This window comes from Macrotis lagotis, chromosome 3 (genome assembly GCF_037893015.1).
Source record: "Macrotis lagotis isolate mMagLag1 chromosome 3, bilby.v1.9.chrom.fasta, whole genome shotgun sequence".
Taxonomy (NCBI): domain Eukaryota; kingdom Metazoa; phylum Chordata; class Mammalia; order Peramelemorphia; family Peramelidae; genus Macrotis; species Macrotis lagotis.
Window position 1 is genome coordinate 13,742,588 of NC_133660.1, and position 21,920 is coordinate 13,764,507.

At 38.8% G+C, this 21,920-nt stretch overlaps 1 protein-coding gene across 7 annotated transcripts in view; it reads left to right on the forward strand.

Annotated features, from left to right (window-relative positions):
- The first annotated feature begins 3,283 nt into the window (after positions 1-3,283).
- Positions 3,284-21,920, forward strand: part of HERC3 (HECT and RLD domain containing E3 ubiquitin protein ligase 3) — a 120,663-nt gene continuing 102,026 nt past the window's right edge. The window contains exons 1-4 of one of the 7 annotated variants that reach the window (XM_074228142.1): positions 3,353-3,368; positions 5,388-5,438; positions 16,087-16,286; positions 17,227-17,483. In XM_074228142.1, the coding sequence (XP_074084243.1) occupies positions 17,255-17,483 (229 nt within the window). In that variant the 5' untranslated portion in view covers positions 3,353-3,368; positions 5,388-5,438; positions 16,087-16,286; positions 17,227-17,254. Of the gene's footprint in view, positions 3,369-4,336; positions 5,439-16,086; positions 16,287-17,226; positions 17,484-21,920 lie in introns of those variants that run through there. The other 6 variants (XM_074228143.1, XM_074228145.1, XM_074228144.1 and 3 more) reach the window with 6 other exon arrangements.

Consider the following 21,920-nt stretch of genomic DNA (forward strand, 5'->3'; position numbering starts at 1 on the left):
GTTCCCTCCCTCTCTCTTTAGATTGTTATCATTTGGGACTCTACCAGCTTTCTCTTAAGACTTTCAGGAAGGGGGTATCTGTGTGTTTGAGAATGTGTATGTGGAGGAGGGGGTGTTTGTTCCTTCCTTTCTGACCAGCTCCAAGGTGACTATAATCATATGAAAACAAGATCATATGCTTGCCAAGTAAAACTGGGATTAGAATTCAAGCTCCTATTTCTTCTGCTTTGTGTTTCTTTGAAAATTCATAGGTGAACTCTGATCCTAAAACATGGACAATTCTAGCCTTGGTGACTACATCATGAATTTAAGAGGTCAAGACTTCCTGAGTGGGTACTGGCTGCCTAGTGAGTAATACTCCCTACAACTACACATTCCCATTATCACCATAAACTTCCAGGGGACAACTAGATAGTGCAGTGGATAGAGCAGCTGGCCCTGGAGTCAGGAGGATCTGAGTTCAAATCAAGCCTCAGACATAAATTGTTACCTAGCTGTGTGACCTTGGGCAAATCATTTAATCCCATTGCCTTGCAAAAAACAAACTAAAAAACTCAGAAACTCCTAGAAAGATGTTGCAGCTGAAAGAGTTAAAAAAGCCCAATCCATATTTTTATGGTGGTATCAGTTATACATATGAAAATTTTCTATTTTTTTCCAAATAAAACAGACTTTTATTGAGTTTTCTGGGCCTCTGATACACTACTGTTTGCTCCAGGATTAGACAGTTTAAGGAGGCAGGTAAGAAATAAACTAGGTCCTTACAAGATTGTATTTTGGGAACTTTCATTATTCATTTCCTTGTAAAACTCAAATCTTTTAAAGTCTTAGTGTATTTATGATGTGACTTTAATTTTAGGAGATGATAATGATGGTGATGATTATTGTTTTATGTATTTACTCCTATGTGCTTATTGAGTCTTTTTTTACCTCAATCACTTTGTGGGAGAAAATGAATTGCTTATGATATTGTGTACCTTTTCTAGAAGAGATCTGTTTAAGGGAAGATCCTTGAAATGAGCCATACCTAAGCTTTGCTATAGAGGTTTTCCCTAGAACTCCAGGAGGTAATACAACAAATAGAAAATTTTAGGAAAGTCATTATTTCCCCATGCCTGAACCAGGCCCATGTGAATCTAGAACAAGAGTCCTTTGTAGGAGAAGGAAACCTAAATAATGGGTGGCACTAATAAACTATTCTTTTCTAGTTCTTTCTTTGTTCTCTTGTATTCTATATATATTAGACTTTTCCTTCCATTTCATTGTTTATGCCATCAACATTACATTGATTCTAGTAGATATAACTTACATCCTGGTCTTTTTTGAATTTTACTATTTTCATTTGAGTTTTTAAAGGAGACCCAGGATCAGTTGGGTGAATAAAGAGTTGGACCTGGAGTCAGGCAGACCTGAATTCAAATTTGACTTCAAGAGTAAGAAATTTCAGCCTTTCAACACTTACTAGCTTTGTGACCCTGAGCAAGTCACTTAACTCGCCCCCCCCCATACTATGTAAAGGAGATCCACAAATATTCAGTTTGACACACCATATCACTGATGTGGGTATTTCTATTCTGAAAGACCACAACCCCTCCACTTCTCTCCATTTTGTGAGACATACATTCCAAAGGGAGAATTTTTGTTCTCTAAGTTTGACAGGAGAGGTCCACCCAATGTGTTAGAAATCTTGCTTCCTCCATGGGCTGGTCATCAGGTACCACTTGTTCTTACCACCTGACCAGTCCATTTTTTCCCCTCATGCATTTCTTTGTTGACATCCAGTTCCTTTTTGTAATATGTTGCAACCTGCCTGGACATACCATAGGCCTTTGGGGTGACGATTATCTCCAGCCCTTCCAATAGTGTACTGTTACATAAATGGCAGCCATATAACACCAGGATAGGCAGGGCCAGTTCTTTTGAGGGGGGCAATGCTTCTAACAAGCATACATTAAATCCCTACTATGTCAGGCATTGGGCACTGAGGTCACTGGATATGAGAGAGAAAGAGAGAGGCAGACAGACAGAGACAGAGAGAGAGAGAGGCAGAGACAGAGAGAGAAACAGAGGGAGAAAGACAGAGAAAGAGAGAGAGAGACAGAGGGATAGAGAGATAGAGACAGAGAGAGTGATTCTACCTTAATGAAGTCTACATCCTTTCAAACAGAAATACATGATGTTTTGGGTATTGTGAAGAACAGAACAAAGGTATGGTGACAGACATGTAAAATTTAAACAGATATCCTTTAAGTCTCACACTTTAGCCTTTTACATTGTCTCCATCAGAACACAGGCCATGGCATCTTTCCTTTTGGTGGCTTTGCCCTGGATCTTGGCCCTTCATGGAATGCTTTTTCTTCTCCCCTGGGTGTCTTAGACTCCTCGATGTAACTTTAAAGATCAGCTCAGGTGTCCCCTTCTAATAGGGGTTCCTCTTCTAATGGGGGCCCCCCTCTAACAGGGCCCCTCTTCTAGAGGCTCCTCCTGATCTGCCGAGCTCATGTCTCCTCTCCCCCTTCAAAAGGCCACCCACTTGAATATTTTTTAAGACACACACACACACACACACACACACACACACGAACACACACAGACACACACAGGAACACACACAGACACATGGACACACACACACAGACACACGAACACACACACACACACAACACAGGAACACACACAGACACACGGACACACACGCACGCACGCACGCACGCACACACAGATACATTGTATCCGAGGCAGCGCGGGGCCACCCTGAGGTGGACCCCGGCGGAGGCTGGGCGCTCCCGAGCCGGGCCCTTACCTCCTCTCGGCCCCGGGGCAGGGGGCGGCAGGGCGCCCCCCTCGCTGGGCCCCCCGGCGGACCCCCCGGAGCCCGCCTTCCCGGCGCGGTCACTTGGGGCCCTCCCGGGCCGCGGGCCCCGTGGCCCCGCTCGCTGCCGCCGCGCTCCCGCAGGCCGGGCCGGCCCAGTCCGGCCGCCTCTCCCGCCCAGCCCGGCTCCCCACGTGGCCCCCAGCGCCCCGCCCCCGGCCCCCTGCGGGCCGCAGCCATTGGTGCGGGCGGGCGCCGAGGCGGGCGTCCCATTGGCCGGCTCCGGGAGTCAGTCCGGGGCGCTGGGCCGCAGTCCGCGGGCGGAGGAAACTTCCCGGCGGTCGTGACGCCGGGCCGAGCCCGAGGACTCCGGAGCCCGGGCCGGGCGAGGCGTCAGGGCGGGCGTCCCGGGGCCCCGCGGCCCAGGCTGGGAGGCGCAGCGCGGCGGGACGGCGCGGCCCGGGCGGGGGACCCAGCGCCCGCTCGGCCGACGCCGGCGTGCCCGGCCTCGGGGCGGCTCCTGCGGGCGGCAGCGCGCCGGCCGCGGCTCTCTCCGGTGATGGATCGGAGCGGCTCGGGCGGGTGGTCGCGGGGGGCCGGGGGGCGGCGTGGCAGCGCCCGGCCGCGCTGACCTTCGGCGGCCGCCCCGGGTGACCGGGCGCGGGGGGCCGGGGGCGGGGCGGGGGCGTGCGGGCCGGGGAGGAGCAGCCGCCCCCCGTGGGGCAGCCAGTCTGGGCGGCGGCGACCCCCCAGCCACGGTGGCAAGGCGTTGGGGGGCCGGGGGCGGCGGGGCCGGGGGGCCGGGGGGGGCGGCGGGGCCGGGGGGGGGGGGCCGGGGGGGGGGCCGGGGGGGCGGCGGGGGGCCGGGGGGGGGGGGCCGGGGGGCGGCGGGGGGCCGGGGGGCGGCGGGGCCGGGGGGCGGCGGGGGGCCGGGGGGGGGGGGCGGCGGGGCCGGGGGGCCGGGGGGCGGCGGGGCCGGGGGGCGGGGGGGGCCGGGGGGCGGCGGGGCCGGGGGGCGGCGGGGCCGGGGGGGCCGGGGGGCGGCGGGGCCGGGGGGGCGGCGGGGCCGGGGGGCGGCGGGGGGCCGGGGGGGCCGGGGGGCGGCGGGGCCGGGGGGGCCGGGGGGCGGCGGGGCTGGGGGGCCGGGGGGGGGGGGCCGGGGGGCGGCGGGGCTGGGGGAGCCGGGGGGGCCGGGGGGCGGCGGGGCGGCGGGGGGCGGCGGGGCCGGGGGGGGCGGGGGGCGGCGGGGCCGGGGGGCGCCGGGGGGGGCGGCGGGGGGCGGGGGGCGGCGGGGCCGGGGGGCGCCGGGGCCAGGGGCCGGGGCCTCTCCTAGGCCCGGGCGCGCGCCGCCCGCCCCCCGGCGCCGCGCCGGCAGGTCCTTCCCCTGCTCAGGGCTCCGGGGCAGTTGGGCCCGGGCGGCCCAGAGCCCCCGACCCGGAGCCGAGGGCCTCGCGGGCCCCTCCGCCCGCTCCTCTGGGGCCTTTAACTCAGCCCCCGACTCCCCGGTCTGGCGCCGCCCCCCCCAGAATGACCCGGAGCGCCTCTGACGGGTCGTCCAGAACCCCGAAGTTGCCCCGCCAAAGTTTCTGAAGCCTGAGCTGGGCGAGTCCAAAAAGAGCCCCCGGCCACCAGCCACGGCAAAACTTGTGTGATTTCCCCGTGCCCAGGCCGCCTGGAACCGTACCAGGAGCCTCTGAATTGCCCGAAGGCCCTGTGGCTTCCCCCCAGGCCACCAGGGACACTCGGGCTTTTAGAACCTTTTTTCCCCTTAGTTCTATTCTTGTTTATTATTTAAAGAAATTTCCATCTTTTCATCTTTATTCAGAACTTAACAGAATGATGTAAAATGGACATTTACATATTTATATAGAGATATTATATGGAGAGATTGCATATGTGTGTGTATATATAGTGGAAGAAGAGGACTACACAGGAAACTGCAAATCTCTATTATATATAGCTTGCCTTTATTTTTGAGCATGATAAATTTAGTCAGGAGCTTTCAATTCGGTCTTGCCTGTGTGTGCTTCTCTTTGGCCTGCCTTCTGTTCTCTGCATTTAAAAATAAAGATGCCAGTGATACTTTCTTCCTTTCTCCTTTTTCCAGTTCCTTCCCCCTTTCCTTCTCCTTTCCCTTTTAAAAATCGCTTTATTTTATTTTCAGATTTAATTTTTTTTTCTCTTCTCACCTTGAGAAAGGAAGAAAAGCAAATTTCATTGAAAACATATAAAGTTAAGCTAAACAAATTCCACTTTGGCTCTGCTTTGAAAAAAATGTCTCAGTGTAAACCTTTCCCTCTGTATTGATATAACCTTCAATCAGTTCCATATATATATGTATATATATATGTATATATATACATATATATATATATACTCAGAAATGAGACAAGTATCAGAAAAAGTTGCTATAAAGATTTCCTCCTGCCTTCCCTTAGTTACTGCTTCCCTTCTAATCTTAACTGCTTTGATTTTGATTTTTATGTAACCAACACTATCCATTTTATCTTCCTTGATGCTCTTAATCTCTTGTTTGACTGTGAACTTTTCTCCTATTTGTATTTTTTTTTTTTAGGTTTTTGCAAGGCAATGGGGTTAAGTGGCTTGCCCAAGAGCACACTGCTAGGTAATTATTAAGTATCTGAGGCTAGATTTGAACTCAGCTACTCCTGACTCCAGGGCTGGTGCTCTATCCACTGCACCACCTAGCCACCCCTCCTTTCCTCTTTTAAAAATTGCTTTATTTTATTTTCAGATCCAATTTCTTTCTCTTCTCACTTTGAGAAAGGAAAAAAAGCAAATCTCATTGAAAACATGTAAAGTTAAGCTAAAACAAATTCCACTTTGGTCCTGCTTTGAAAAAAAATGTCTCAGTGTGTACTCTGAGTCCAATGCCATTCCCTCTGGAGTTAGAGGCTGTATTGATAATATCCTTCAATCAGTTCCTTCTGAGTATATACTCAGAAATGAGACAAGTATCAGAAAAAGTTGCTATAAAAATTCCTTCTCCCTTCCCTTAGTTACTGTTTCCCTTCTAACCTTAACTGCTTTGATTTTGATTTTTATGTAATCAACACTATCCATTTTATCTTCCTTGATGTTCTTTATCTCTTGTTTGATTGTGAACTTTTCTTCTATTTGTAGATGAAGTCTTTTCTCCCTTGATCCTTTGATTTCTTTATGACAGTACTTTATAATATATCTATTTTTGCCTATCTTGGTGATGTGAGTGGTTGGTCTAAACCTAATTTCTGCCAGCCTGTCTTCTAGAATTTCTAACAGTATTTGTTGAGTATCAGAGCCCTCATGCCAATTACTGGGGTCTTTGAATTGATCAAACTCTAGGTTACTGTGTTTCAGTGCCATGTGTGTTGGTTGCGTGATTCTATTTCACTGACCAGATTTTTATTCAGTAAAAATTGTTTTGATTATTACCAATTCATAGTATAGCTTGAGATCTAGTATTCCCACTTCTTTTCTTTATGACTTTTGAGCTTCTTGATCTTTGTGTCTCCAAATGAATTTTGCTATTATTTTTTCTAGTTCCATAAAATAATCCTTTGAGGGTATGATTGACAATTTACTGTATGATTAAAGTGATACAGATAGTATCATCATTTTTATTATATTGGCTTGGTTGAAGTATATGCAATTAATATGTACAAATATTAATTATGTACAATATAATAATTCTGTTATTTAGGTTTGTCTCATTTTTTATAGTTGTGTACATATATATTTTTGCTATGTGTCTCGATAGGAAAAGAATCATATATTCTGAAGTTATTTTAGATGAAATTTTTATTTATTACTGGCTTTAGTGGATTATAGAAATGCAGATATTTATGTGGCTTTTAAAAAATCTGTTTCTTTGCTGATGGTAATTTCCATTGAATTTTAGACTATTTTCTAGGGTTTTCTACATAAACTATATCTGTAAAAAGTGATCATTTTATTTTTCTTTGCATTTATTCCTTTCACTTTCTTTTTCTTGTCTTATTGCTGTAACTAGCAATTTTAGCATTCTATCAAATAATAGTGGTTATAATGGATAGCTATGTTTTCCCTCTGATCTTATTGTAAAGTATTCTAGTCTATCCCCATTGCTTAATATGCTGCCTCTTAATTTTAGATGGTTCATAGTAAGGAAAGGTTCATTTCTGCCTGTTTTCTAATGTTTTCCACAGAAATGGATGTATTTTATAAGATTTTTTTTCTGAGAAATAGCTAATCCTACTTTTCTGTTGTTATTAACACGGTCAATTGTTGTTTTTCTAAAGTTCAACTAATCCTGTATTCCTTGTATAAATCCAACAGGGTCTTAGTATATCTTCTTTTTGATATTTTGCTATAGCCACTTCGGCAACAATAGTTGTTAGATATAGTGATCCCTAGTTTTCTTTGATTTGAATCTCTCTGATTTAGATATCATTGAAGGAATTTGTTTTGCAGTTTATTTAATATTGGAATTTAATATTCATTGAATGCTTGATAAAATTTGCTTGTTAATCCATTTACTTCCTCTTACTATCTTAATTTTTAAAAGATCATTTCATCAAAATCAACTTAAGCCCATACCTTCTACCTAAACATGTTCCCTATAGATAGTTCTCAAGAATTAAGAAAATCATTCTCTTATTGGAATGTAACTTGTTTAATCATATTGAAGAACATTTTTTTCTTTTCTCCTGTTTACTTCTTTATGTGTCTTTTTTTATTAACTTTAAAAATAGTTCAATTATAGTGTGTTCAGTTTCTTTTTCTGAGGTAAAATTAAATTCTTTATTTCTTGTTCTGTTAATCTGTAGTCTTTCCATGTGTTTTTTTAAAATATCCATCTGTTTCCTTTAAGTTGTCAGTTTGATTAGCATATATTTGGAAATAACAGTTTCAAATGCTTATTTTTGATACTGGTATTTTGGGTTTCTTTTTTAAAAAAAATCAGACTTTTTAGTTTTATTAACCTCATTTATGAGTTTTGAGAATTTTTATTTTGTTGTATTTATGTCTATTTTTTTAGTTTTTCTTTTTTCTTTGTTTTTTAGTTACATGTTATTTTATTGATCTAACCTTTCTTTCCTATGATTCTGAAAGTTTATAACAATAAAAACTTTTCCCTAAGGGCTGCTTTGGTTATCTCTCACATACTTTCAGTATATTTTATTTTTGATAAAATTATTATTTCTGTGGTTTGTTCTCTGACAATTCTTAAAGATTAATTATTTAGTCCTATCAATTTTTAATCCTTTTTTTTCAATGATACTTTTGTGGAATATAATTTATATTTAATTATGGCAAATAAAGAATGGATTTAACATTTCTGTTTTTACACATTTGTTTGTGAGGCACTTATCTTGAATATTTGACTAATTTTTGGAATGGTGTCATGCATAGGAGAGGAAGCATTCATTTACTTATTCATTTGCTTATTCAGTTATTCAATTATTAATACATCCAACCATCAATTTATTTTTATTTGTTTATTTTTTAAACGTACACCTTTATCTTTGTATTGGTAATTGCTTGTGGTCTGTCTTTTATAATTTTAATTAATATCTATTTAGATACTTGTTTACTGATTTATTTTTGGTTAGATTTGTCTAGGTCTGAAAGGTATACATTGAATTAATTATAGCTTCGCTGTCTATTTTCCCTTGTAATTAGTTTAGTTTTTTCCTTTAAGCATTTAGATGCTATGACAATTTAGTACATGTACATTAGGTATTGATAGTCAGTGTCTATAATACCTTCTTACATATTTTAGTCGTTGTTAATCTTTTATTCAAGTCTGGTTTTGCTCTTGCCTTGTATGAGATCATGATTGCTACCTTTGTTTTTTTGCATTCAGTTGAAGTAAAATAGTTTTGCTCTAGCCCTTTAACTTTTGTGAATCTTTGTTTCATGTGTGTGTGTGTGTGTGTGTGTGTTTTAGATTTTTGCAAGGCAAATGGGGTTAAGTGGCTTGCCCAAGGCCACACAGCTAGGTAATTATTAAGTGTCTGCGACCAGATTTGAACCCAGGTACTCCTGACTCCAGGGCCCGTGCTTTATCCACTGCACCACCTAGCCGCCCCTCATGTGTGTTTCTTATAACATTCACACTTACGACCAATATATTTCCATCCATCTGTTCTTTTATATTTTTCCCCCCTTGCTTTGCTAGATTCTATATTTGAGTAGTCTGCTTCCGTAGTCTACTTCTTATCCCCGGCCCTATTTTGTCCTTGTCCAGACTCTAATCATAGGTTCTTACCCTCTTTTTTTATCTTCTTAATCTTCTCTTTATGATCCATCTTCCGAGATTAGAATTTGTTTTGCTTATGACTAATCCCTTCCTGTCTTACTCCCTCTTACTTCCTGTCTCTCTAGTTCTTTGCTTCTCTGTTGAGTTTTTTTTACACCAAACTGTGTGTGTGTGTGTGTTTGTATGTGTTATTTCTTCTTTTGACTAGTTCAGACAAAAGTGTGGTTCAAGTGATACCTGTTCTCTTATTTATCTTCTTCCTTGTTTTTGTATAGCCTTCCACTTATACATTCCCATTATGTGACAGTATAATTCTCCCCCTTTTCTCCTCTCTGCAACAGATCATCTTTATGAAGTTTCTTCAGTTGCTCATGATGTATTTACTTTTTTATATTCCTCTTGATTCTTGTGTTTAAATTTCAAAGTTTCTCCTGAGTTCTGGGATTTTTATTAAGAATGCTTGGAAATTGTCTATTTCTTTAAAAGTCCTATTTTCTCTCTTTAGGTCCAAATTGTTTTGCTGGGTAAATTATTCTTGGATGTAAACTTAAATCTTTACATTTTGAAATATGTATTCCATCCTCTCTTCTCATTTATAATGGGAACAGCCAATTCCTTTGTGTTCCCATGTAGTATTTTTTTTTAATTAGAAGCTCTGAATTTGGATTCTGACAATCCTAGGGTTTTCATTTTAGACAGTTGACATATGGATTCCTTCTGCTTTTACACTGCCTTCTGGTTCTGTGGATCTAATCAATTTTCATTCTTTTATTTTTTGAGGCAATCTTGATTAAGTTACTTGTCCAGAGTCACACAATTAATAAGTGCTTGAGGTCAGATATGAGCTTACATCCCTGACTCCAGGGCCAGTGGTCTATTCATTGTGCTACCTAGCTGCCTCTTTCATGGTTTCTTGAAATAGGAATTATTATTATTATTATTATTATTATTATTGTCATAGTTTTCAGGTAGTCCAGTGAACCTTAAATTATTTCTTCCTGATTTGTTTTTGAGATAATTTTTTAACCTTATATATCCTCTTCTCCCCTTTAGTTTTGAGACTTAATTTTTAAAAGTTTTCTTTGTTTAATGTTTCTTGTCTTGTAGAACCATTTTTAGTCCATTCTAATTTTCAAGGCATTTGTTGCTTGAATAAGGTTTGCTTTTTCTATTAAGCTGTTAATTTTCTTTGTAAGACTTTTCCCCAGAATACTTATTTCTATTATTTCCATTTGAGCTCTAATTTCATTTAAAATATCATTAAAAAAACAAACAACTCTCTTAATTTTTGCTTTATTACTAAAAGGAATTCTAGTTGACCTTGTGGTCAGGTGGTATTTTTCTTGGAGACTTTGCTGGTAAATATGGTAGAGTTATTCCCTTATTCTGGATTTGTCTCTTGGGAGTATTGTATTGTTTTTAATCTTGATTTTTAAAGATTTACTTTTTCTTTCGAGTCTTTTATTCCTGAGTTGGGACTTTTTGTTAGGATTAGTACTTGGGCTGTTTTAGAGCCAGTTTGGGGGCTTTACCTTTTTCTTTTTTGTCATCTCTAGTGTCATGCTGTAGAATTGAGCAAAAGATCAATGGTCCTGATTCCTCATCTGCAGACTGAATCCACAAGGTTAGGTTGGGGAAATGCCTTATTGTCATTTTTCCTTTAATTTCTTGATTTCTATTTAGTATTCTTCCTCAATCTTGGTGTAGGGTTAGTTGGAGGAGAGAGCTGGTGTTGTATTAAGTCCTACTATGCTATTGTTGCTAGTGTCCAGACCTTTCTGATTTTAAGTAGATTTTGGTGTATTACCTATTTGGGTGACTCCAAAAAGATGAGAGTCTTGTTCTAGGTGTGAGTTATAGAATTGATAATTAATGGTTTTTTTCATATCAGATACCCATGATTTCATGGGATCATACTTAGGTTGGACATAGAAACCCAGAGGAGATGGAAGGTTAGACATGGAGGATACTTAGCTTGGACATAGAAATCCAGAAGATTTGGAAGGGGGAAAAACCTGTTAGTTCCATAAAGATCAGAGGGTGACCACTAGTACATGGATTATACATCAGCTTGAAACTGCAGTGACATTCAATTTGTTTGGTTTTTGACTGTTGTTTTGCCAGCTTTATCCCATTTCAATGGGTAAGTTCTTTGAAAATTTCTTAATTTACCCAAATCATCCTATGATGTGAGTGTCTCATTGCTGTATCTCTGAAGCTGTTGCCTGAGATTTGCAACCTTACAACAAGCAGTGAAGACATTGACTTTAAGCCTAATTAACCTGGGTCTGTCTACTGGTGTCTGCTCCCTCCATAAAAAATTTGATCTACCTGAGGCTTGTATCTTCATAATCTCTTTTTCTGGTACTATTGGCTCAGATCATTTGGATACCTCCATATGAGGTTTTGAACACTCTTAACTTATAGTGTTGTTTAATATGCCAATGATTTTTCCCATCCCTTAGCATCCCCTTTTAGATCATCACAGATATCCCCATGTGGGAGCTGGAGCAGCCAATAATGACTTTGAAGCAATACTATTGACAGACTTGCCTTGTGGCCATTCTATCAATTTCTTTGATCAAAAAAAAAAAAACCCAAACTCAAGCTGCCTCCATCACTCTACAGAACTGAAATAAATTTCATTGTAAAAGTTAACTTTGTCTTTTGGTCTTCCATAAATGAATTGATTTCCTTGCAGAGGCACTGTACTCATTCTTGTGTTAGCATTTCCTCCTGGAATGGTTTAGGCAAATTATTTTGAAAGCCAGTAGAATTTGGGTATTGAAGAGAGGAACAGTGGACCTTGAGGATATGGGGGTTAGTGGGTAGAGATTAAATGTGCTGTTTGTTATTCAATGAATTTTTTTTGTCTAGCCTATGGATGAAATTTGATGTGAGGGAGGGGCAGTGGTTTCCTGAACCCCCATCTCTTGCAGAAACTTGAGAAACATTTCACTTTTGGGAGAGTCTGTGGATGTTTCTGGTAGGGAGAAATGTTGGATATAGGACTAAGACATATAGAATGGTAAGTAGAACAAGGAGAGGATATATCTTAGGAAAAAGGAAATGTTGCCACCAAGGGGATAAAAACCGTGTGGTTGTGGGATAGTTGTGGTTTGGGTCATAATTACTTTTTTTCTTTGTAGAGAACATGCCTTTCCGGTCTTGGAACAATATTTCCTTATTTAGTACCGAGGTTTTGATCATTTACTACTGGTCATAACATATGATATTAAGACTGGTAGTTAGCAAAGTACTGAGACCAAAGCTTGAAATTATTTATGTTATGCCCAGGCCTTGGATGCTAAGGAGTTGATTAGAACACACAGCATAAAAGACTCAGAATGGAGATGGGGCAATGTAGTGAGGTATGCTTCCTCTATCCCTCAATCTTATAAATGGGTATTAAAAAAGGAGGTTAGCTTTTTGGATTCTATAAATTATTTATTCCATGGGGGTTTTATTGTTATTGACTCACATCCTTACAATAATAAATTCTCATGCCTTAGGGACCATTCATAGGGATTCAGTTCCCCAGCTGCCATCCATTACTCAAAGCTATCTCATAGGAAGCAATTTTTCATTTATTTTTTTAAGCATGTAAAAGATTTTTAAAAAACATTTTTCCAATCACATGTAAATACAATTTTTAACCATTTTTTATAATTTTGAGTTCCAAATTCTCTCTCAACTTCCCTTCTCTCCTCCTTCATTGAGAAAGCAAGCAATTTGATAAAGGAGCAGTCATGCTGTGGAAGAACACAGACAAAAAACCCCCAAGAAAAAAAAGTTTAAAAACCAAACAAACAGTATCCTTCAATCTGCATTTAGATTCCAACAGTTCTTTCTCTGGAGCTGGATAGAATTTTTTCATCATAGGTCATCAGAATTATCATAGTTCTTTGTGTTGTTGAGAATAGCTCATTCACAGTTTGATCATCATACAGTATTGCTGTCATTGTGTACAATATTCTGGTTCCATTCACTTCACTTTGCATGAGCTCATTTAAGTTTTTTTTGGTTTTTTTGGGTTTTTTTAGGTTTTTGCAAGGCAAATGGGGTTAAGTGGCTTGCCCAAAGCCACACAGCTAGGTAATTATTAAGTGTCTGAGACTGGATTTGAACCCGAGTACTCCTGACTCCAGGGCCGGTGCTTCATCCACTGTGCCACTTAGCCGCCCAAGCTCATTTAAATTTTTCCAGGTTTTTCTGAAAGTATCCTACTCAAAGTTTCTTTATAGCACAGTTATATTCCATCACAATTACATACCACAACTTGTTCAGCCATTCCCCAATTGATGGGCAGCCCTCAATTTCTAATTCTTTGTTACCACAAAAAGAGGTGCTATAAGTATTTTTGCACATCTTGGTTCTTTGTTCTTTTTTTTTTTTTTTTTTTGGTAATCTCTGGGATACAAACCAAGTACTGGTGTTCCTGGATCAGAGGTTATACACAGTTGGGAATAGCCTTTGGCTTAATTCCAAATTGCTTTCCAGAATGAGTGGATCAGTTTACAACTCCACCAACAATGTATTATTGTTCCAATTTTCCCATTTCTTCTCTAATATCTATTATTTTTCTTTTTAGTCATAGCCAATCTGATAGGTGAGATGGTACCTCACAGTTGTTTTAATCTGCATTTCTCTAAACAATAGTTATTCCTTTTGACTATAGATATTGCGATTTCTTTTTCTGAAAATTACCTGTTCATATCTTTTGTCCATTTGTCCTTTGGGGAATGACTTTCTACTTTCCTTCTAATCTTGTCTATATTGATTTTATTTGAGCAAAAGAAATTTATATAATGAAAAGATAGCCATTTTACATCCTGTATTGCTCTCTTGTTTGAGAATAAATTTTCCCCTTATCTATAGATGACAGGTAAACTATTCCGTGTTTCATTCATTTATTTATGGTATCACACTTTATCTCTAGATCATATACCTCTTTCAACCTTGAAGTGTTTGTCTTTGGTTAGTTTCTGCCAAACTGTTTTCCAGTTTTCCCTTTGTATTTTTGGTCCCCAGATATTTGTGTTTACGGATTTAAGCTTTTCCCACTGTGTTTCTTTATCTCATTCATTCTACTGGTCCACCATTGTTTCTTAGCCAGTACCAGATTATTTTGATGATTCCTATTTTATAATGCAGTTTGAGATCATCTTAAGGCCACCTTCCTTCACATTTTTTTCAATAATTCCTTTGATAGTCTTGACCTTTTGTTCTTCCAAATGAACTTTGTTATTAGTTTTTCTAGCTCTGTAAAATAGTTTTTTGTTAGTTTGATTGCTCTATAGGATAGTTTTTTTCCTGTTCTCAGAATGTAATCCTGAACTGTTTCATTTTTGTTATTGTTATTCATATTTTGTTATTGTAGCAATAGTCCCTGGTGTTTGCTAAAATTTATCCACTAATAAATTGTTGTATTCTCTTCTAGTCTAATCTAATAAATATTTATTAAGTGCCTACTTTGTGCCAGGGATGCAGTTAAAAAAAAAAGAAAGCCCCTCCTGCCCTCAGGGATTTAGAGGTCTCATGGGGAGAAACAACACAGAAAAACAGACAGAACATGGGTTAGGAGAGTGACACCAAAAGTAACTCTGCACAGCCTCATCTTTTTCATGGAGCTGAAACCAGGTAGACCAGCAGATGCTAGATGGAGAGAGTTGAAAATCCAGTTTCTGCTTTGTATAAAGGAAGGCTTTGGGAGGAGTTTGGTACTTCACTGTCCAACCTCCAAGTAAGAGAAGAAGCTGAGAGAAGTGGTATCAATTAAGTCTTGAGTTACCAGCATGGTAATGAGACTAGAAGTAATGAATTTATCTTGGGAGGGGCATTTTGTTCTTATGAGTTGAAACCAGGAAGAGTAATATGCAAAATTACTCTCTTGCCCATTTCTCCTTGTCATCCTTAAATTTCTCTTGTCTGACATTCTAAAATTTGAGTAAGAGTTCCTTTCTCATGACTATTATTCTCTTCAAACAAACGAGTTTTATTGAATGCCTGTGAACAATCTAGCTCCAGGATTTTCTACTATCCTGTGAATGTCTTCCAAAATCCTTGTGATTCTGTGGAATGCCATTCAATGTTTCTGTCACTCCAGAGGAGTCCTACAGAACTGTCTTGGGTCTTGCAAAGCCCTGAGGCTTTTTCTTTCCTTGTGGCTAAAATTTTTCATTCTCCAGAAAATGGCTTGGATAATATAAAATCCACAGTAATATTAAATGTGTTGACATAAGACAAAACATCATTTATACTAATAATAATGCATCAACATATACAATTACAAGGGGAAGTATTCTTATTGTATCTGGTGATATGTATTATTACTTCACCTGTTTAATCTGTACCAATGTTTGGATGTTTTATCTGTACCTAAGTTGATTGATGGTATTAGCCGATCATCATCATTGCCATCATATCATCATTTCCGTATCTGAAATTCTTGGGGTCTCAGGCTAGCTAAGGGCATATCTAAGTTCAGAGTGTTGTCTCTGAACCCTTGGGAATCTCTATATTGGGATTCTAGTTAGTATTCTTCCTGCTTCCCAAATGAACTGGAGTCCTCCCTCAGTTTTAGGTAAGGTTATTTGCTGTATTACATTATTGTCCATGGAATCATTGTCTGACACTAGCAGTTTGCCCATCATTTCTTTCCTTCTGTTCATCAGAAATTGTGCCTATACAAAAAAAATACAAGGTAATTTCCTTAATGAAGAAAGGAGGATGGAGATCATGGGAGGTCTCATTTAGGAAGTGCTATTTAAGTTGAGCTTTGAAGGAAATGAGGCTCAATAAGAGGTTGAAGTGAGGGAAGAGAACTTAGGAGGCAGAGGCATGGAGATGAGAGATTCAAAAAGACCAGTTTGGAGGATTTGGATAGGATTTAAATAACTATAGAATTGGCCATTTCAGGCATCATAAATTTTCCTAATCTTAACCCTAATTTTTCTTTTACAGGATCATATAGGATTTGGGGGTTCAAAGAGTCTTATAAGTCCTCTAATCTTGCCCTCTTGTTTTGCAGATGAGGAAGCTGAAGAACAGAGAAGTGAGGGGGATTTGTCCAAGATCATGCAACTAGTAAATGGCAGAACCAGGATTTGAAATCAGGACCTCTGAGTTTTCAGACTCTTGATCTTTTGACTCCAACCCAGCATATTTCCTTTTCCCTCTGCTGCCTCCTTCCTGCTGTGCTGCTGCCCAGGATCAGCATCACAATAAAGGGTAAATCGATTTAAATGAATATAACCTCCCTCCCCTCAAAACAAAACAAACTTCCTTGGAATAAATGAAATAGCAGAGTTAAAAGTCTGGAAGCCTAAAGCTGTTTCCTGCCTCTTTCCATTAGGCAAGTCCCTAAGATCAATATCATTCTACTAAAGCTTTCTGCTTTTTTGATTCTAATCTTCATAAAAATCTGGGAAATAAAAAAAATACCGGGAAGAATGCTTGTCTTTTCTATAAAAATACAATGTGCTATTATAACAACTTGTTTTCAACCTGTTTACTTAGGTAACTGGTTTAAAATAAAATTTAGGTCAAAAGGTAGAAACAGGCAATGTATGGGAAGATAAGTGTATGAACAAACTTGTGGTTTTAACTTCTATCAGAGGTTCAGCTATTAGACAAGTAATCTAACATGGACAGAGAAAGAAAGGTACTACACTTAACAAGATATTGATGATAGCACTTTTGAGCTAGAAACACAGAATGAACAGGTTATGGTATGTGAGGATAAGGGAATATTAAAGAAGCATGGAAAAACTTGTATGGACTGATAATATATACAATACACTGCATCAAAAGAAAATGAAAATAATAAAGCAAAACTTAAATGTTGAATAATTAAAGTGATCATACTTGACTCTAAAGAAGAGTTAAGAAAATGCATCCAACTTATTTAATGGGGAAATGTCATTGTGGAGCATTTTAAATACTGTAAGGTGCAATCAATGAATTAATTTAATTCACTAAACTGTCCCCCCCCCCTTTTTTAAGCCTTTATAAGGAATAACCTTTTATGTAGAGGATGTTTTCAGAAAGGAATACAATATGAAATACAAAGTAGCCATAATTAAAAAAATGAAATTTAGGAAACTTTAATGAGTAGATATTTTGTTTACTGCACTCAGGTGTTTAAATGTATTTTCCTTGACTCTTCTAGGCTACATGATTTGCTGAAGGAAAAGAAAATGTTATGTTGGGGATATTGGTCTTTGGGCCATCCTGGTGGTATTAGCAGCAATCTCCAAGGAATTGTGACTGAACCACAAGTATATGGATTTATTTCTGACAGAAGCATCAAAGAAGTGGCCTGTGGAGGAAACCACTCTATTTTTTTACTGGAGGATGGGGAAGTTTATACATGTGGTTCGAACACCAAAGGACAACTGGGCCATGAAAGAGAAGGAAATAAACCAGGTTAGTGGTTTAGACTCAGTTGAGTTTTGAGTGTATAGATCTGGAAGTGGGATGGGGAAGGGAAGAAGAACGTTTGAAATTTTTTCTCAAAAGTTTGGAACCTCCTTTGTGTAGCTAGCTGTCTTTGGATCCTCTCATTATACCTAGCTGTTTAAGTCCTCCAACTTTTCAGTCCTTTGGTTCTAACTTGAGACAATTTGACTAAAAACATTTTTTACCTTTTTAGGCAACTTTTATAAAATTAAATTCCAAGAGTAGAAAAATTAATCATTCAAACTTGTGAAAAAATAGACAAGTTTTGATTTTCAGAGAGCCAAAAAGGGAATATTGCCTTTTTTTCTATAACTGAAAGCAAAGAATATTGACTTGTTTTCTATAATTGAAAGCAAAGATATGATATTTTTGTTAGGTGAATACAAATATTATTTTCTAAAGATAAATCATTCAATTTTGCAGCACAAGTTTCTTAGTTATTGGCATTTTTTGTTTCATTTTGACTGCATCTTCCTTTGTATTTTGGAATAACTAATTCTGTTTCATTTTGAGTTTGAATGATTTTTGAAATACTTAACTTTCCCAGAGTAGAAGTCATTGAAGTGTATTCTTTTAGCATTACAACTTTTCTGCTTTTCCTTGGAGTAATATTCATTCTTAAAAAACCCACAAATTTAAGAACATAAAAAGAGAAATATATTTCATTTCTGAAATGCATGAAATACTGTGCTCAATTAACAGCATTAACCTAAAAGTAGGCAAGCCAGTTCAATCTGGTTTTATCAGGACAAGGTCACTTATTTGTTTTAAGTCAGTCTGTTAGCACACACATAACCATTGTCACAAAATAAAACCTTATTGAATTTACATAACATCACATAATTTCCCCACACACATCTTGGATGATAATATATTTTGAATATTAGCTTTGGAATGAGGTTTTTCACTTTTGAGGGCTGATTCTAAATCAGTTTGTCAAGTTTCATAAGACCATCTCACCTCCCCTTTTAGTTTTTCTTTGTCTTACTGTCTTTTTTTTCTCTGTCAAAATACCTTTAGCAATATTTGTTCAGCCATTCCCCAGTTGTTGGACATTCTTTCAATTTCCAAATCTTTGCCACACAAAAAGACTGCTATAAATATTTTTGTACAAATACATCCACCCCTTCCCAGCCCACCCTCCCCATCCCCTCTCTTTTTTAACCTCTGGGATACAGACTTGGAAGTGGTATGGCTGGCTCAAAGGCTAGGCCTTTAAGCATAGTTCTAAGTTGTTTCTGGAATGATTGGATCAGTTTACAGCTCTACCAGTAATGAATTAGTGTCTCAGTTTTTCCACATTCCCTCCAACATTCTTCATTTTCCTTTTCTGACACATTAGTCAGTCTGATAGGTGTGAAGAGGTACCCCAGAGTTGTTTTAATATGCATTTCTCTAATCAGTAGTGATTTGGAGTATTTTTTTCATATGACTATAGACATCTTTAATTTCTTCTAAAAACTGTTTCTTCATATATTATGACCATATATCAACTGGGATGATATGTATTCTTTTCTCCCTCTACTTAATAGTGTTTTATTTTTTCCAATTACATGTAAAGGTAGTTTTCAACATTTGTTTTATAAGATTTTGAATTACAAAATTTTCTCCTCTTTTTCTTCCCCCTCCCCAAGACAGTAAATGATCTGATATTGGTTATGTGTTACAATAATGTTAAACATAGCTCCACATTACTTGTGTTGTTAACTAAGAAAGAGAACAAAAGAGAAAAAAATCACAAGAAAGAAAAACAAAAAATTTTTAAAAAGTAAAAATAGTATGCTTTCATGGTATGCAAAGTAAAAAGTAAATAAAAAAGTGACAATAGAATGCATTGAGACTCCATAGTTATTTCTCTGGATATGAATAGTCTTTTGGAATTGGGTTGGATTATTGTATTGCTGAAAAGAGTGAAGTCTGTCATTATTAATCATCACACAGTTTTGCTGTTACTAGGTATAGTATTCTCCTGATTCTACTTACTTCACTCAGCAATCAGATCATATGTCTTTTCAGGTTTTCCAGAAATCTGTTGTTCATCATTACTCATAGTACAGTGGTATTCCATTAAATTCATATACCCCAGCTTGCTTAACCATACCCCAATCGATAGACATCTCCTAAATTTCTAGTATTTTGCCACTACAAAAAATAGCTGCTATATTTTTGTATATGTGGGTCCTTTTTCCTTATCTATGATCTCTTTGTGAAACCAACCTAGTAGTGCTATTACTGTATCAGTGGGTATGTAGTTTTAAAGCCATTTGGGCATAGTTCCAAATTGGTCTTCCGAATGCTTGGATAACTTCACAACTCTACCAATAGTGTATTAATAGTCCAATTTTCCCACATTTCCAACATCTTTTTTTTTCTGTCATTTCAATTTGATAGCTGTGAGATTGTACTTGAGTTGTTTTAATTTGTATTTCTCTAATTAATAGTAATTTAGAGCATTTTTTCATATGAATATAGATAGCATTAATTTAAAACTATCTCTTCAGCAAAAAAAACCTATTTCTTCATATCCTTTGATCATTTATTGATTGGGGAATGACTTGTTTGCTAAATATTTGACTCAGTTCTCTATATATTTGAGAAATGACGTCCCTTGCTTTCTTACAGAGAATCCTGCAAGAATTTTCTCCCCATGATAACGTACAGAACCCCTTATCAATATCTTAATAGGGATCCTATCCTATTTCCTTTGTTCTGTGTTAAGGGCCTTACTCTTGGTTTCCTAAAATGAGGGAAGCTATATATACTAAGTAAGATGATACTGCTGTTTACTCAGGGTTTTATTAGTAGTTCACTTTCTTTATTTAGGGTTATTTGTCTTTAAGAAGGAAATTTTTGGAGACACAATGAAGTAAGTTCTCAAGAATGTGACCTTAATGGCATTTGGGGTGCTCTCTTGGGTCATTAGGGATGGTATGTTTGGAAAAAGGGGGTCTTGTCACTAGATAGCTTTCTCTACCTATTTGAAGTGCTGCCCTCCTTGAGATTATCTTTTTTTTGTTTTGCTTTTCTTTCTTTTTTAAAAATATAAATATTTTATTTGTTTTCAATTATATACAATAGTAGTTTCTACCTAATTTTTTTGTAATGTTTTGAATTTTACAATTTTTACCCCAACCTCCCTTCTCTCCCCTGACCCCACCCACCCACCCACAGAGGGCAGTCTGATATTCTTTACATTGTTTCCATGCTATACATTGATCAAAATTGAATGTTTTGAGAGAAAAATCAAATCTTTGAGGAAAAAATAAAATATAAGAGATAGCAAAATTACGTAGTAAATAAGACAACTTTTTTTAAATCGAAGGTAATAGTCTTTGGTCTTTGTTTAAACTCCACATTTCTTTCTCTGGATACAGATGGTATTCTCTATCACAGATACCCTAAAGTTATCCCTGATTATTGCACTGATGGAATGAAGAAGTCCATTAAGGTTGATCAACAACCCTGTGTTGCCTTTACAGTGTGCAGTGTTCTGGTTCTGTTCATCTTGCTCAGCATCAGTTCATGCAAGTCTTTCCAGGAGTCTCTGAATTCCCATCCCTCCTGGTTTCTAATAGAACAATAGTGTTCCATAACCTACATATACCACAGTTTGTTCAGCCATTTCCCAATTGATGGGCACTTACTCGATTTCCAATTCTTTACTACCATAAATATAGCTTATTTGAATATTTTTGTACAATTAATGTTTTTACCCTTTTTCAGAGATCATCTTTTCTTATAAAAAAGAAGTGAGAATTGAAGAAGTAATAAAGGGACTATCTATTTCTGGGTTTCTTATTTATTCTTTCATCAAATTCTGAATACATACCTTTTAGGCACTCTGTGAAATGTATGGATTAATGACATCTGGTCCCTGTCCAAAGAGAGCTCAGTCTTGGAAGTTTGGGTATATTGATCTTGATCCAGTAGAATGACAATAATCATAAGACTCTCTCTTACCAAGATAGTATAAGGATTATTCCGATTTTATAGATGAGAAAGCTGAAGCCAAGAGACTAGATGACTTGCTTAAAGTTAAGCTGGTATTAATTATCATAGCCATAATTTGAATCAGGTCTTCTGACTCCAGGTATGGTGTACTTTCTACCATACCATATTGACAAATCCAAATAGATGAATCTGTAATACCAATAAGTTAATCAGAAAGAATTTATTAAATGCTGACTATCTGTCAGGAACTTAATTTCTGCCATCTACCAAAGAGTTGAACCTGTAAATCTGTTAGAAGCCTACTAGCCTTTGACCATGCGAGTCTGGATAAAGGAGTAAATACATGTAGCCTTTCTGTTTCATGTTTTAATCATGATGTCAGATAGGTATTCTGAGTTACTTTATGGATCTTATGGTGAGTGAGTTTAACTTAAGACTTACTATCAGGGCAGC